The 17,462-nt window shown below is 34.5% G+C and overlaps 1 protein-coding gene across 1 annotated transcript; it reads right to left on the bottom strand.

Moving 5' to 3' along the window:
* Window positions 1–8,211: 8,211 nt before the first annotated feature.
* LOC107848905 (receptor-like protein Cf-9) lies at window positions 8,212–15,589 on the bottom strand. The gene is made up of 3 exons (XM_047401730.1): window positions 15,337–15,589; window positions 14,713–14,995; window positions 8,212–8,785 (listed from the first exon to the last, which is right to left on the bottom strand). Exons 1-3 carry the CDS (start codon window positions 15,587–15,589, stop codon window positions 8,212–8,214), a joined length of 1,110 nt encoding a protein of 369 aa, XP_047257686.1.
* Between the last annotated feature and the right edge of the window lie 1,873 nt (window positions 15,590–17,462).

Below are 17,462 nucleotides of genomic sequence, written 5' to 3'. Positions count from 1 at the left end.
GAAACCAAGACTAGGAATTTTTAACAAACAGGATCAAGAATCATTACTCTTTCATTTCGACACAAGAAAAAAGGATTTTTCTACACCCCTTTCTTGTGTCGAAGACTGGGAAGACAAATAATCCCTTCTAGGATTTTTTTCTTCCACGCATTTATCCCCCGCTTCCTTATGTCTAGTATTTAGACAAATTTTGCTTTCTTTCTATTTAGAATAGAAAACTATTGATACGTCTTCTGTCTTATGGCAGTGAAATCTATCAATAGTAACATAGTCCTACTACTTCAATCAAAAAAACTAAATCAAAATAATGAAAGTCAAATACTCTTCTTTAAATTCTACATTACATACTCTTTTTCTACAAGATGATGGGAATCCCTTGTACCACATAGTATGTAGATTTTGAAGAAGAGTATAAATAAGACAAAGGAGTTTTCAGAATTTAATTTTTTTATTTTTTTATCATAAATAATCGCCAACAAGAATTTGGTTCCCTTTACGAACTTGATATCGATAATCTACGAATCTAGAAATTCATTTTAGCCAATTGAACCTTCTCGAACTGTTTCTTTTTAAGAACCAAAAAGATTTGTGCCAAAATAACCGATGATTGAAGGTGAAACCCCTTTTTTGATTGCTCCTTGATATGGTCCATTTAACAAAGGATCGTACTTTTTAGGAATATATTATTTTTTAGTATCATCACTACACAATCTAGTCCTATTCAGGGTATCTATGATGTCGTGTCGAGTAGAGTCCTTTTATGGGTATATAGCATGCTACACTTATAAGGGGGAAGCTGTGAGGCATTTAGGAGATGTTTTCTATTCTTTCATACTCTAAATCATGCCATTGTGTTGTCCATATGGAAGTTATCCAAATTCCTTAATTACTCTGACTTTATTAGTTATGTCTCATTGTTGAGGAAATTCAAGTGCAAAAGCTTAGAATCTAAGTGATGTGGTCCTTTCTAATTGAGTCATAAAAGGTTATGATATAGAACAAGGACTTGAGAGGAGTCCGTTAGTGCTTCAAAGTGTGAGGATTCCAGTGTATACCCCCATCTATATCAAATATGCATTTGACCCTATGGTAAGAAGTGTATTCAGCCCCTTTCAGAATTCTTATTACAGATGTCATGCGTAAGGGTAGAGATATGTGGCAGAATGTTGGAATATTATTTAAACACAAGTAGTAGTATATGTTAAGGTATCATCACCTATTAGTATGAAGATGATCCCAAAGTTAGCAATATGAAGCCATAAGTTTGAAAGTTAGAGTGAAGGTAACTTTTAAAGAAAGTTGTTGTAGTTGTATAACCTTTGAGTAGTGGGTGGTATTCCCTTTCATTATGATTGTCTAAAGTTGTAGCACGACTTATATATTTATGGTAGTTAGAAGAGGATGTGATTAGTTATGTTGATTAGAATCTATTGGAAATAGGTGAGGAGATCAAAGTGGATGGTTGTTGCAGTAGAAAAATCATTTATAGGCTGTGAATATAAAAGGGGTAGTAAATACAGTAATTTATAAGTATAGACTAACTTCGAGAAAACTTAGTGATTTTATGGGATTTTCAAAGTAGTCTAAATGTATGCATGGGTAAGTAGATATGATATGAGAAGGTAGAATAGACTAATAGATCGTAATAGGTTATATTATAAGATTATGATCAACTATCACTATTATATGACTTTACTCCTTTGATTTTCTTTTCTCTGGTAGTTGTAAGCTAGTACAACATGTGAGAAGGAATGTAGTAGAATTTGAGGTATAGTAGTAATGTCATGGAGGGGATGTGATTGTAGGTCGTAGTTAAATGAAATGAGGTATTTGGGTTGAGTTTCCAATTTAATGGACTAGTATAGTATGTGGCATGCATCATTGGTGGTACATGATTGATGCTAGACTATAGGATTGAACTTTATATGTGGAGTGTGGTCGTAAGAATAATGATTCATGTTTTGTGAAAATGGATTAGTAGGCTTGATGTGATGTATGAAAGATCTTAGGTTGATGACTTATAAAATATTGGAGTGTGTAATTATGATATATGCATGAGTCTAGTGTTGAAGTAGAAATGGTGGCTAAAACATTACATGGATAAGAGCCTTAAGTTGTAAGAATACAGTGTACTCAGTTTTGAGTTATGAGTGTCATGTACACCTAGTGTATGTTCGTAAGACTTTTAGTATGGAGAATTCTAGGGAGTTGTTATATGGTGTTAAGTAGAGTAGAATTGAGGGAGAAATAGATAGACTATGTGAACCCTTGGTGCAGTTTTAAAAGTTTTTTAAGTTATGAGGCTATGATATTAGAGGTGTAATGCTAGTATTCTAAGGAGTTGATGCTGGAGTGTTAAGTGTTTAGAAGAATGGATGTCCATGCCCATGATAATGTTAGTCATAGTTCGATGACTTTGGGGTTGGAGGACGATATGATTAGTATCCCTGAAGGGGATGTCCTAGAAAGAACATAGTGTCTTTATATTAAAATTATTGAGGGAATATGTTTGCAAGTTTAGGATTGTGACTTCGATCTAAGGGAGAGATGATGAATTAATATAGTTCTCGAATTTTCTCATGGTGTAAATTTCAGGTAAGGTCATGATAAATCTATTCATATTCAAGACAACTCCTCCTTCTTCAATTTAATGGGACATCTATTAATGTCTTATGTATTCAAGCCATGTCTATGCCCAAGTTCTAATTATCTATGCGACTTATGTCATGTTCCAACCTCCAAACTAGAAGCAACGATGTCTCAATAATCTAATTTTCAAAGTATTCAACCTCTATGTTATGATTATCATGATCCATAAATCCATGTCTTACATCATGCTTTGTTCTAAGGAAATTTTTTTTCTACATGCCACCGGTTTATTTTATGTCGGAGTTATCCCAAAGTAATAAAGTTTATGCAAACTCATGACTACCTTAGCTCTGAAAATGAGGAGCAATTGCTCCAAGTAGAAATTCTTATCTATGTCGTTGACTACATGAACTCCAGCTTTATGCTATACAGATCATGATATATGCCCACACATGTTTCTCACTCTGCCCAATCCTAAGAACTCATGTTGTGTATGTTTACATTCAAACGACTCTTTATTTATGATCTAGTCATTTGATATATGAAGCACTTCGTGAATATTGTATCATATCTTACATTTTATTCCCCACCTTGATTAGTACAATAAGTATAAGTAAGAATCGAATAGTGTTCATCCCATTCATGATGCTTATGCTCAGATCCCTCAATGACCCTCCGAATGTTAGTATGATGGTGGTTATGGAAACGTAGAAATGTATTAGATGAGAGAGTAGATGTTTCTTATGGTGTTGAATTTTTGTGTGACTACTCAATCTAAGGTTATAGGTAAAGAGGGAAGAGGGATATGAACTTTCATTATGTGAAATAGTTAGGAAAGCGATATGTGGCAAAAATCTTTGTGAGAGTGATTGAATTTGATGATCTTAGTGGTGAGATCCATGAAGGGGGTGTAATAATGATAGACTTGAATGTTGTGATTGATGAAAAGACTAACCAATGTGCTATGTGGTTAGTACTCCTTGAATTAAGACCTGAGGTTGTTGGATTATAGTGATAAGGTGAAGTGATATTCTCAATTAGATGTAGAGTACAGGGTCTTGTAGCTTAAGTTCGCACTTTTTAACTCCAGGTTAGGCTTTAACATGGAAGTACTATAAAGTAGGACTCAACTCTTGTAGTTAGGTGTGTTGTGGGGAAATTTGAAAGTTGGAAATGGTGAAGTATGTTATATATTTCTTGGGGGCATAGGCAAGTAGTGTCTCTAAGTTTAAGGTCTATTCATTGTATCTTGTAAGATGGAGAATGCTTCTATTCCTATCTCCTGAGAAACCTTATTTCATGTCGAGTATCAATGTAAATCAAGACCTATGATCACAAAATAAACTCATATCTCATGTTGTGATATTATTATCCCTAGAACTAATTTTCAAGATTATCTCTATGTCAATTCTTATTATCTCACACTTTGTGGTTACATTAAACGATTCACTTAGTGATTTCATCAAGCTTCTCTTGAATGCCCATGTAAGTTACGTTGAGGGAAAATTACTAAATTAAGGTTACGTCCTTTATTCCATACTTTTTTAACTTTAATAAGTTCCTACCCATTATTCAAGGATGAATGAACCCAAGGGGGAGATAATGTAACACCTGGTGTTTTTAATATTCAAGTAATGCCTTAAAATTCACTTTAGGACCCCTATATCGATGGAAAACCATGTTTATATGTTATGGGATGTGTTGGGGATGCTTTTGGGTGTGGAAAATGGCTTGGTGTTGCAAGGGGACCCTCTGCTAAGGCTCCACACCGCAGAGAAAATGCAAATGCTCACTGCCTCGGGTTGGCTTTGTCCATGCACCGCCATTCTTGAGGTTGGATTTGTCCATGTGCTCCCAACCTTGTGGTTGGCTTTTTCAATACGCCGCAAGGCAAAAGCGAGGTGCCATAAGTTGTTCCATTTTGTTCTATTTTAAGGGAGTTGAGGTCTTTTAACACCCTATAATCGTTCCTAATAATATATGGAAGAAATTATGGTCTTAAGTTACTTTATTTCACTTCTAAGAATCCATAATATCATCCCCAACGCAAAAGAAGAGAAACTACCAAGGTTTTGAGGATCTTCAACTTCAAGGTCGGATTTTACGCTACGTCTTCTAAAATTCAAGGTGTGTGGAACTATTCTAAATATCATGGCTAAATTATGTTTTCCTTATGGATTTTGATGATAATTATTTATATGCATATGTATGTTTTCGAGAAACAACTTAAGAGCATGAATTAAAATCTTTTACATATATGAGATGAGTTAAGAAAGGTGATTTTGAGCATGAGTTGCGAAATTTCCTTTTTCCATGACGAAATTATGGTCTTAATATGTTATGAATTATGAGTTGGGTTCGAGAACATGAATTATAAACCCCCTTTTGTTATTATAAGGTTTACGTGTGCCAAGTGTTGGGGTTGTTTTATGAATGATGATAATCCTTGAGTTTAAATGCCTCTTTAACTATTTTCCATTGTTGTTAAGCACGTTTTCAAAAGGGTGTTTCCTATTATAAAAAGGATCGTGTGTCCAAATGAAGAAATTGCTTGTGATAAATTAAAACATTAGCCACCTATGTGTAAGTCTTGAAAAAAAGAGTGTCTATGCATAAGTTGCACATGCTTTTGAAATAAGAACTCTCATATGATGTTTAAATCTTTTGATAGTCATTACATGTTTTTGAATGAGAAGGGATGTGATGTGGTATGATATTAAATGACTTACAAGTCGGGGTATGATGATACTCTGTTATGATATGCCCTTAAGAGAATCAGAAATGAACTTCTTTATAAGCAAGATGCATGGTTTTAAAGTACTAAAATTGGGCTTAAAGAGAGTTAGATGGTTACCCTAAGAAAGCATTTGAGTGTAAGTGCTCATTGATGGAAATCGTGTTTTGCTGACACAAGGTTTATGATATGTTATCCTACATGAGAGGATAATTGGGATAGGGATTCCTGTGGTATGCTCACATGGGGGGTTATACCAATTTATGAAAACTCAAATCCTTGCGGCAAACTTGGATTGGGGACTTGGCCACCGAGTTAAGGACTAATTTCATATAGCCCTTGGGATTGAATGTATGTAGGGTGTATCATCTATCTAAGAACTAAAGTCAAGAGTTGAGTTCATGTATTTGTTTGAATGTTTTGAAGTTCTTTAAAGTATGCCCATGTGTTTGATTTCTATTATGTTAAACTGTTTTCATAATGCTTTTTATCATGTTATATGAATTATACTTCTTTTGAATTATTCTGCACACTGATACATTTCAAGTATTAACCGTCCTATGTGGAGGCTATATTATCTCACAATGTAGGTTCTGAGGCAGATTTTCATGGTCCAGCTCAGCAGTAGATTACTTCTTGAACTCCAGAGTTGGTGAGCTTCCCTTGCTTCGGAAGGAATGTTATACTTATGTAGTTTAATTTTATGATCCGGCTGGGGGCCTTGTCCCAGACTAGAAAGACTTGGGTTTCAGTTCAGTAGAGGCTTTGTAGATTGATTTGAATTGGATTTGGGTTCCTCATGGGTTGCTGTCATGAAATATTAAGTTTTGTTTTTGGAGTTCTCATGTTTTCAATTTATCTTCTGCACTTTTATTTCATATAAGGAATGCTTATGGTTACATGCTAAGGGGTCTCTAGGGCCTCCATGGTTTGGTATTTCCATCGCGGATAGGGCCTGGATTTGGGTCGTGACATAACTCTTAATATTCTAGGAGTAAAGATAGTTGGAAGTTGACCCAAGAAAAATCATCGACTAAAACTCAATCGGTAAGAAAGTGCTCAACTTAACTTTGAGCTAAGAAACTTTTATGATGTATACTTGTCTCCAAAGATGTTCTCACACTAAAAAATTGTTATTAACACTTATCTCAAACTAGAAACCATTAGATTCGGGTCTATATACATTGGAACGGCGATTCAAACCTTAGCCCGAAGAAGAGGGGTGTTACACCACAACCTTTTGAAATTGAGAATCCACGAAATCCACCATTGTCTTCATATAAATAGTTCTCAAATGTAGATAATTGAGGTCCTTGAGGGATGCACGTTGTGTTGGGTTCGAAATCAAGAGGGCGTCATGTGGAAGCTAACAGTTGCAAACTATTTGAGATGATAAATAAGATGACAAAAAACATACTAAAGCATAATATTATTCGGCCAATTGGCCTACATATTAAAAACCTAAATAAAAAAGCTTAAAATCTAGTGGGAGAAATCTCCCAATAAACAAAACTCTTTTAACGACTACATTGTGGATGCTCTAGTGTTGTTGTATGAGCAGGGGATCTTCTATTTATAGATGTCCAAAACCTTTCCTCTAAGAAAGAGGTTAGCCAAATATGAAAATTTTTTATATTTTCCCTTTATGAAAAGTAAAATTATTTATGGTTACTTTTATTTTCCTTCCAAAAAAAACAAAACTTCAATTTGGTAAGAAATCAGGGCAAAAACCTTAACAAATCTCCCCTTTTTCCCTTGATTTTCTTCACATTATCCACGTTTTTCAGATCTTTGGTCCTTGTGCTTCACATAGTCTTCATCACTGTTGTTTGGCATATTTAAAAATAGAGCTTTTGGGTTAAAAGTATATGAGCCCTTTTCGGGTTAAAAATATTGGATCCCTTCATTGGATTAAAAGTAAGCTTTATTTTCAAATATGTGACAGCAGGATTGTTGAAAATATGATTGACAATTGTCTCCATATGTAGCTTTTGGACATATATCTTTATTATCATCAAATTGATTGCAAATTGATTAGAACCACCTTGGACTTGTATTCAACCTCATTTTACCAAACCACTGGTTCTTTGAATCGTTGGCTCTGATACAACTTGTTGGGTTCGAAATCAAGAGAGCGTCATGCGAAAGCTAATTGTTGCAAACTATTTAAGACGATAAATAAGATGACAAAAAATATACTAAAACATAATAAAATTTGTCCAATTGGCCTACATATTAAAAAAACTAAATAAAAAAGCTTAAAATCTATTGGGAGAAATCTCTCCATAAACAAAACGCATTTAACGACTACATTGGGATGCTCTTGTGTTGTTGTTTGAGAAAGGGGTCTTCTATTTATAGATGTCCAAAACCTTTCCTCCAAGAAAAAGGTTAGCCAAATATGAAAAATTTTTATATTTTCCTTTCAGGAAAGTAAAAGTACTTATGGTTACTTTACTTTCTTTCAAGAAAAATAAAACTTAAATTTGGTAAAAAAACCAGGGCAAAAACTCTAACACGTTGGAGATTATTACGGGGGAGATTTAAAAATGCAAGATAAGTAAGTGATGCAAGTTTTTGTGGTATCTCTCCCGAAAGATGGTTAAATGAAAGGTCCAATGATTCGGCTTCAGATAAATTTCCAAGTGATGGTGGAATATGACCGTGCAATTCATTATGAGAAAACTTAGCACCCGGAGCGCAGTAAAAATCTCGCAAAATACTTTGAATGCATCCTTCAAATTTGTTATTTGAAAGATCAATGACGGTGTAAACAGTCAAAATTCTAACAAATTCAAGCTCTATCCCCTTGGTTGCAACCGTAACAAAATCTTGGAAATATGAATCTCCAAAATATCGTGGGTCCTTCCGTGTTTGTTCAATTGTCCTCATGGCTTCATATGTTGAAACAGACTCATAGGAAAGTTTCCCGAGAATTCATTGTAAGAGAGGTCTATGATCCGAAGCTCGGGAAAAATAGTTTCATCCTCTGAAGGTTGAATGGGCCCATGAAACTTATTCGATCTCAAACTTAAAACTTGCAGCTTTGGAAGAGTTCCCAACCACATGGGGAATGTGTCAATCAGATTTTTATTTGCTAAATCAAGAACCTGCAACTTTTTGCAATTGGCCAAAGGTCGGGGAATTTTCTCCTCAAGTTTATTGTCAAGCAAGTTGAGGCTTCTTAGCGAACTTTCATTTATGAAAGTTGTTGGAAGATTCCCAAAAAGATTGTTATGCCGCATATTCAAAAGCTCGAGGGCAGTGAGATTTCCCAAACATCGCTGAATTTCTCCGCGCAAATTATTTCTAGCCAAATTTAGTATTTGCAGTGGTGTCAAATTGCAAATAGATGAAGGGATCTCCCTACTCAGATTATTTTGTGATATGAAGAAGATCTCTGTGGTACTTGGTGGAATAGGAAGTGAGCCTTGAAGCAAATTGGATCGTAAATCCCTTTCACTTGAATTTTCATATTAAAATAATTTACTTACGAATTTAGTATCAAATGAAAGAAGAAAAGAAAAAAATTCAAGCAAGGACTGCTGCCTTTATATTACATCATCAATTAATTCCATGTTTAGGAAACACAAATAATAATACAGTCAGAAATTTCTTAAAAGTAAGAAACATCATTCTCAAAAATTAGACACGACTTAGTCAAATGGCAGAGTGTTGTGGGTCAATTTGCTTAATTTATTATTATATGAAACTGAGTTGTTGAGCGACTTGAATGGACATGAAATTTAGAATGAGACATTGCTTATTTTTTTAAGATCTCGTTTGGTTTTCTGGGTCAGTTTGCTTAATTTATTATTATATGAAACTGAGTTGTTGAGGGACCTGAATGGACATGAAATTTAGAATGAGACATTGCTTATTTTTCTAATTTTCTCATTTGATTAATATGTATTCACACCGTGTAAGCCCTAATCTGGATCCACGTCTCATAAGAGCCATTAAAGATGAAGCATCAAGTTTTTACACGGAGTGTCCTTTCTTGTTTGAAGGTGGAAAATATATGTTGATAATTTTTATTGTTAAAATGGTATGAGTGTTGAGTATTTTCACATAAATTCTTTAGTTCGAATGCTCATTTATTTATTTGCTAGAAGAATTCAAAACTCCATTTGAATAGTGGCGGCATTGGCAGTGTCTAATCACACAACTTTCATTCATGTTAGTGAGATTTAAATCCCCAAACTATTGCCTTGGACTCTAAAGTCTAGAGAGAAGAGTATAATGTGTGAAGTGTTGGTTATGCATGCGTTTCAGATTCAAATTCCACTCAAGACAGAAATATGATATTTAAGTGGAAAAGAATAAAGAAGGGTTGGGAGCTACCAGCCCTTGGAAATTTCTTGGTTATGGTCATTTTTAATTAAAAAATAAAGAAGAAGAAGAAGTAGAAGAAGAAGAAGCAGAATATAGTTTCCAGCTATCTTATAAACACAAATATCATCACATGCAGAGTTTTAAGTTTTCTTGCATTACACACCTCGGTGTACAAGTAGTTGAAATGTATCATTTTTCGTTGGAGAGTTTTTGGTAAACAAGACATTTAGCTCAAAGTGAAAAATCAATACATTTTACCTTATTTGTACATATTCTAGTTCTACCGATAAAAAGCCTTTCATTCCATTCATGTAATCATCTTTGAAGAAAATGAAATAGCAATAGCCTTAGCTTAACCTCTGATTTTCAATTGTGGGAGAGCTCACTCGCGCATTCTCCCGAATTCTTAAAAATGATCTGAGGAAGCACAAACATTATTTCGAAGGTGTGGGTGCTAATTATATTCTTCTGAAGGATTCCATCATGCCATTACTGGTGTGTTGGCCCAAATATGATAAGCTTCGGAATTAGGCTCTTGTGGTGACTAAATTTAGACCATATATAGCATCCATTAGTATTAGTTGATGATCAAAATCTTTATGTATCTCAATGTGAGGACTCTTCGCGGAAGACGTTTTACCAATTTACCTGAAGTTCTGAAATCAAGATGTAATGACCCTTCAGGTCATTTTTCATATTTATCCCTATTTTCGTTGTTTGATCTTCTCCATAGCTTCCCCTAGTCATTTATGACTTGTTGGAACTGATAGTTTGGTTACCGGGTAGTTCGTTGTTTTTTTGACCCAATTTCCCATTTAGAAGTCTTTGTCGATTCCAAATGCCCGCCGAGCAAAAACTTTAGTAAAATAATTTCGAATGCAAATTTCAACTACACCAGCAGCTATGTATTATCGATTTTAGGATAAGTAGACCCTTGGTTTGGATTCCAAACCACCTGAGCTCATTTCGACCCATTAGTTGAAAAGTCAAAAATCAAAATATATAGGTGTGGGACCCATAATTTACCTAAATAACCTCGTATAGAAAATACGACTTCACCAATGCGTCTGGAATATCGAATTTAGTGGTGTTATATAGTTCATTTGCAAAAAACAAAGTCCGAATGAGTCCGAATAAAAGGCCCATTTGGCCGATTTTTGGGGCATTCTTCTCTTTTTTGAGAACCCTAGCAACCACAAAGATTTGTTGCCTTAAAAGTGAGTCTTGTGTAATCCATTTTTGCTACAAATCTAAGGTAAGATTCCTTCAAATTTGATATTAATTTCTTGATTTCTAGACCCAAAACCCTAAGTCCTTGATGATCAATTGTAGACACAAATGTGATTGATTTACTCAAATTTATTTAGGCTTATAGCTCCCTAATGATGTTTGAACAATGTGTTAGTCTCACAAAACTCATTTTCCGAAGGTAGGACCCACTTGAGGGATTTGGTGTCATTTTGAACCCATGGTATAGTGATGCCATAATGGGTTTTATTGTTCTTGAAATAATGCTTATATTATGTTGTTGATAGCTTGGATCGTGGAAGAATAAGAAACATCAAGAAAAGGGAAGGCAAAGTTTATTGGTTCGCGAGCAATTCGACTCAAGGTAGGTTAGGCTTACTTGTAGATAAATTGAGCTTGATTGTAGAATAATTATTGGTATCTTGTGAGATTGGGTGGGTTTTTAGAAGATAAATGGAGGAATGGCAATACTTTGGATTAGTTTTTTCTTGTAGGCTATTAAACTTGTAAAGTGTGATGTTTGGCCTTTAGCCTAGAACCTTGGATAGTTCGACTTGAAGTCTCTTGAATAGCATGAGAATACTTTTGTTGCTCTAGTAGTTGAGAATGATGTTGTTGGCTAACCTTAAGAGTATGTAACCTAGTTATGACTAGTTATGAAATGGCCTTAGTGTTTGGGGTGACTTAGGAAGGTTGCTTGAAGAATATTTTTCCCTTATAGGCTTAGTATGGATTGATAAGCCCTTATGGTGTGATTTAGATAATCTAGCCTAATTCTGGGTAGAAGTTAGTCTTGTAGAAATAAACTTTGGTATTATTGGGATTTAGGAGTGGGACTTGACCCACCTTAAGCTTGAACTATGAAATTTCGTAGTGACCTAGCTACTTGATGAACGTCTAAGTTACGTTATTGAGATTATAATGGTTAAACCCAGTTGTTGGCTTATGTATGTGGTCGATGGTTGGATAATATATATACTTGATTGATTATCTTGTTGTCATGATATGGATAGCCTCGAAAAGTCTTGCGAATTGAACTTATGGTTATGCTATTGCTTGATTTATTGATTAGTTCACCAAGAGAACCTCTAATTATGTTACCACTCTTGCCATGAACCAAGTCTAATGATTAAGCTAATTCGTGTGTGAATGATTTTTCTTTTAGGGTTAGTATTGTGAAATATGGGAATAAAAGAGGCGACTAGAAAACATGCACTTGACTTATAATTGAGTTGCTAATAGACATGATAACCTTGGAAAAGTGGTAATTGTGTATGTCATTTAGATATTCATGCTCATGCATCTACTTATATTATGTAGTGATGACTAATTGTAAAGTATGATGATATGTGTTACCTTGCATCACTTATACTTTATTATTGTGTCTTGTACATGTTCATTGATTTGACTACATATATATATATATGAATGTTGGTTGTCTTGGGAGATGCGCTAATACTATGATGATGCCAGGTGAATTCGAAGGATGTATTGATATTATAATGATGCCCGATTAATTTAGAAGAGGTTATGATGTTATGATGATACCCGGTTAATCGGGAGGATATAATGATGTTATGATGATGCCTGGTGAATCCTAAGGATATGTTGATAATATGATGATGTTTGGTTAATCTGAAAAAGGTAATGATGTTATGATGATACCCGGTGAATTCGGAAGATATAATAATGTTATAATGATTTCCGGTGAATATAGAGGATATGTTGATATTATGATGATGCCTAGTTAATTCGAAAGAGGTAATGATGTTATGATGATGCCTAGTGAATTCGGAGGATATGTTGATATTATGATAATGCCCGATTAATCTGAATGAGGTAATGATGTTATGATGATACACGGTGAATCCGGAGGATATAATGATGTTATGATGATGCCCAGTGAATCTAGAGGATATGTTGATATTATGATGATGCCCAGTTAATTCAAAAGCGGTAATGATGTTATGATGATACCCGGTGAATTCAGAGGATATAATAATGTTATAATGATGTCCGGTGACTCTGGAGGATATGTTGATGTTATGATGGCCGGTTATTCAGAAGAGGTAATGATGTTATGATGATACTGTGTGTGGTGAGTATATATGAATATATGGACATATGTGGGGTTATGCCGTGTGTGGCTAACCCATTTGTGTACTTGGGACATGATGCCTTCCTTGGTAGATTATTAATCATTCTTCATTGTTAATCACTAGTTAAGAGGTGTGACCCGTATTACTTCTAATTAGTAACTAGATGTGGATTATGCCGAGTATTGGGTTAAGGCCAATTGATAGGTGTAATCTTGTGTAGTACCAAGGGTTCACCTAGTAAATCTACTTAACTTGGATAAATGGTCATGTTATGGAATTTTGCCTAATAAAGTGGCTTGTGTGATAACTAGTTGTCTCTAATAAATGACTATGACTTATGGGCTAGAAGCCTAGTAAACTAGTTGGTGGACCTTACTTGGTTAAAATATGGAAACTAGTCCGTAAGCTTGTAACATACTTAATGATATTGGTCTTAGTAATGTATGATGAATAGTTAAGTTGGCATCTATCATGTAATGTCGTGATGGCTTAATTGACGACTTATATAATAAGGATTCTAACTAGAAAATGGCCTTGAGATAGGTGAATAAATAATAGTGTTAGTAACTTGTAGCTTTTTCTTATTTGATGACTAGTAAACTATAAGACTTGTAAACTAGTGCTTCATGGATAAGGAGATTAGCTAATATAGGCTAGACTTGGAGTTCATCAATGAAATAGAGAATAAGTAACTATATAACTATGCTATAATGATATCGGTTTTGTTGTGCTAAATTGCGGTATTGATAATGATTGTAGACCTTGGTAATAGGCCATGGGGGGGATGTGAAACCCACGGCTTTGGTGAGTTGCTTGTGTAGTTGTTACTTGATATATTGATCGTTTGGTGTACTCTCCGGTGGTATGGAACACCGTGATGAGTTCTTTATTATGTTCTTTTGCGTGTACTTCCCGGCGGTATAACACGTCGTAGATGGTTGGTGTTGATTATGGTACATACATGATTGTTATTGTATATATGTGGCTTTACGCTTCCGAAATGATTACTCATTTGTATGATAATTATGGTATATGTTGATATGATACATTATACTATTGCCCTAGTAGATTAGTTATTTTATACAGTGATATTGAAGAAGATTCAGGTTCGATCCTATACCTTGACTTCAAGTTATTGTCTTACTTTATATCGTCCTTATATTATAATTTAGCTCAGTTGGCCGATGATGCCTACTGAGTACCTGTGCTTTGATACTCATACTACAATTCTATACTTTTTTGGTACAGACCTGAGTTCTAGTTGCCTCCGTTGAGTCGATGTCGTGTTGTGTTGATCATCAGGAGATAGGGTGAGCTCTTGGATTTCGAGTTTCCCTCTTTTCCTTCTATCCTTACTTTGTTTTGTATTCGAGAAAATTCTATAAAACTACTAAGTTTATCAAACTTCGAGTTGTAATTTCTGTTGCCGAATTTATAGTTGCTCTTGTACTTATACTATCAGGTTATGAGATTGGTATTTGAATGTTATTTGTTTCGTTGTGGAATACTGTTGTTATATTGTGTTCCTATATAGGGTCCGTGTTGGACGTTTCCACCAAGGTAATCCATTGCGTTAGCTCTGGATTACGTGTTGGCTTACCTACTTGTGGATTATGGTAGGTGCAATCATGACTTGAAAATCGGGTTGTGACACAAGACCTATAACATGTCTTGAAATGATTATTTCTTCTTATGCAATTCGCTTGCCTTTCCTGCTTCTTTCTCCGTCTCACCGTAATCTTATATTCCAACTCTTTAATGATTCTTGCAAGCCATTTTGGGTTTCCAGTTGAAATCATGAAATATATTATGGATAAACCAATACATAGTCCACTTCCATAGCCCATAAGAGCAGCTTTCCAAAAATCACTCCAAAATTCAGAATTGCTTTCTTGATCATCTACTGTGGATCCAGTATAATTTGTCTCTGACACACGATCATTGCCATAACCTTTCAAAACTGGGAATCCACGTAATCCGTCATTGCCTCCTGTTAGCGTTGTGACCCGAATTTTTTTGATCCGGCCTTGAAAGTCTCGTGGTGTGACTCATGTTTGTCATTTTCAATGGGGTATGGACCTTTATGTTTTTGGGCCTAGGACTTATTTGTATGCATGTATCATATAAGTACATTTAGTGGGTTGTTTTGAATATTCAGAAAATTACACGTCATTGAGACTACGTCTCCCACTTTGTACTTTCTCTCCATTATAGTGAAACCTCCACTGCCTCTGCCCGTGGTTTTTTCCCGCAAGGGTTTCCACTTAAATCTATGTGTTGTTTTTGTTTTCTCTTACTTGTGGTTTGCTTACTCTATTTGAATCATAACACCTCCATATGAATATTTCTCAAATGTTGCGAATTGAGATCCTTGAAGGATGTATCCTTGAAGATGATTGTAGGAGAGATTTAAGAATGCAAGAGATGTAAGAGAAGCAAGTTGTTGTGGCATCTCTCTCGAAAGCTCGTTAAATGAAAGGTCAAATGATTCAACTATAGATAAACTTCCAAGTGATGGTGGTATATGACCTTCCAACGCATTATGAGGTAAATTTAGCACCCGAAGCGCAATAAAATCTCCCATAATGTGTTGAATATGTCCTTCAAATTTGTTAGTTGAAAGATCAATAGTGGTGTAAATAGTCAATAAAGTTGGCGCAGATATTTGGTTGACTAGTCCAAGTTGAATTGCAGTAGTATAAATTTGGCAATAAAGTGAAAAAGAAAAATTGTAATTGTAAAATTAAAATGAAGTAATGCCATTTTCCTCATAATTGAAAAACTAAAATCTACCAATTAATCACAAAAGAAGGAAGAAGAAAGAATCAATTCATAACTCTCATTTTAAATTTAATTTAATTTAATTTGTTCAAGTCCTCTTCTACTGTTTTCATCGACTATACATTAAAAAGACTCTTCTTTTTTAGTTAGCTATAATACAGTACTAAGAAGTTTGTGAGGTTTAATGATCATGAAGTGACGGAAAATTATAGGAGATCACGGCTCAAATCCCAGTAGAAACAAGAATTACTAGTGATTTTTTAGATACCGAAATTGCGCTTTTAGTAGAGGTTTAGTGAGAATATTGGTATAGGAAACATGGACAACTAAGGATTTGTTCATATTGTACGAGTTTGGTTATAAATTGACTACCTATGAAAAAAACTAATATAAAATATGTAGGGACAATTGTCCCCTCTACAAAACTTTTTAGTGACTACATTGTGATGCTACCTTTTTGGTATGTGTGAAAAGGAAATTCAAGGTAAACCATAACAAGAATTTAATTCCACCTTGACACATAGTAAATTTGATGGCAACTGGAAAGAAATAGGGAAACTAATGTTTGTTATTCTCAAGTCTTGCTATGAAAATTTCAAAGAAAGCTGCATCACATAAAGTCATTAAATTGATGTAAAATTCAACGTATGCTAAAGAAAAAATCGGAAAAAACAAAACAAAGAAAAGTGCTTTTTAGTTCAATAACCGGCAAATCCTTTCACTTGGTTGGACATTTAACTATGGGGATCTATTTTATTAAAAATAATACTTTATTGAACCAATAATTGTTCAATAGTCAAGCATATTTAAGTAGCAAAAAGAGTAGGAAAATGTCGTTCTCAAAAATTAATTAGACACGATTAAGTCATACCAAGGGAAATTATACATGATATTGAGGGACCTGATTATACATGATATTGAGAATGAGACGTGACCTTTTCTTGTTCCTTTTTTGGTTTCCTATTCAATATTTGATATCCAAATTAGGAACTCGATTAATTTGAATTCATGCCGCGTAGGGGGAGGGGGGCGGGGGGCGGAAGCACCAAGGTTTTCCACGTAGTGTTCCTCAAAATATCTTCTTTCATGCAACTAATAGTATAAATACAGTTGTTTGAATTTCAAGTAATTCCAGCGACTCTTGTTGTGGAAATTTCAATGAAAGCTAACGAACAGACAAATCCATTTCACTTTGAATTTTGATATTGAAATAAATTACACATATGAATTTTATTATCAGAAGAAAGAGGATAGGGGAAATTAAAGTCAAGGACTGCTGCCTTCATATCAATCATCAATCAATTCCAAGTTCAACTTAGAAAATGTCAAATATTCTGTTTTTTTAATGTTCTTCTTGTCCAGATTTTTAAAAGGCATAATATATAAATATGACCCCAAACTTGACACCAAATTATAATATTGATCTTAAACTTTTATAGTGCACAAGTAGGTCCTTTAACTATACAAAACCTGAACAAATAAACACTTCGATTTTGCAACTTACACATGTGTACCTCACTTGCGCCTACGTGGATTAGTCATCCACTCAGATGTTGCCACCTAATAAAAAAGATACATTATAACTATGACCTTTAACTTTGCCAGTGCACAAGTAGGCCCTTTAACTATACAAAAGCTGAACAAAAAAAACCTTCGATTCGAACTCCGACGCGCGT

Source organism: Capsicum annuum, chromosome 12 (genome assembly GCF_002878395.1).
Source record: "Capsicum annuum cultivar UCD-10X-F1 chromosome 12, UCD10Xv1.1, whole genome shotgun sequence".
In the NCBI taxonomy this organism is placed as follows: Eukaryota; Viridiplantae; Streptophyta; class Magnoliopsida; order Solanales; family Solanaceae; genus Capsicum; species Capsicum annuum.
The sequence above is the reverse complement of the archived record's forward strand: the minus strand, read 5'-3'. Positions and strand labels throughout refer to the sequence as shown.

Bases quoted from the DNA above. Each gene is read 5' to 3' on its own strand.
- LOC107848905 (XM_047401730.1), bottom strand. From the start codon at position 15,589: ATGGGAGATTTTATTGCGCTTCGGGTGCTAAATTTACCTCATAATGCG. The intron at 14,996-15,336 runs GTGTTATGATTC...CAACGCTAACAG, and splicing joins TGAGAAATATTCATATGGAG to GAGGCAATGACGGATTACGT. The intron at 8,786-14,712 runs GCAAGCGAATTG...TGAAAATTCAAG, and splicing joins CGGAGAAAGAAGCAGGAAAG to TGAAAGGGATTTACGATCCA.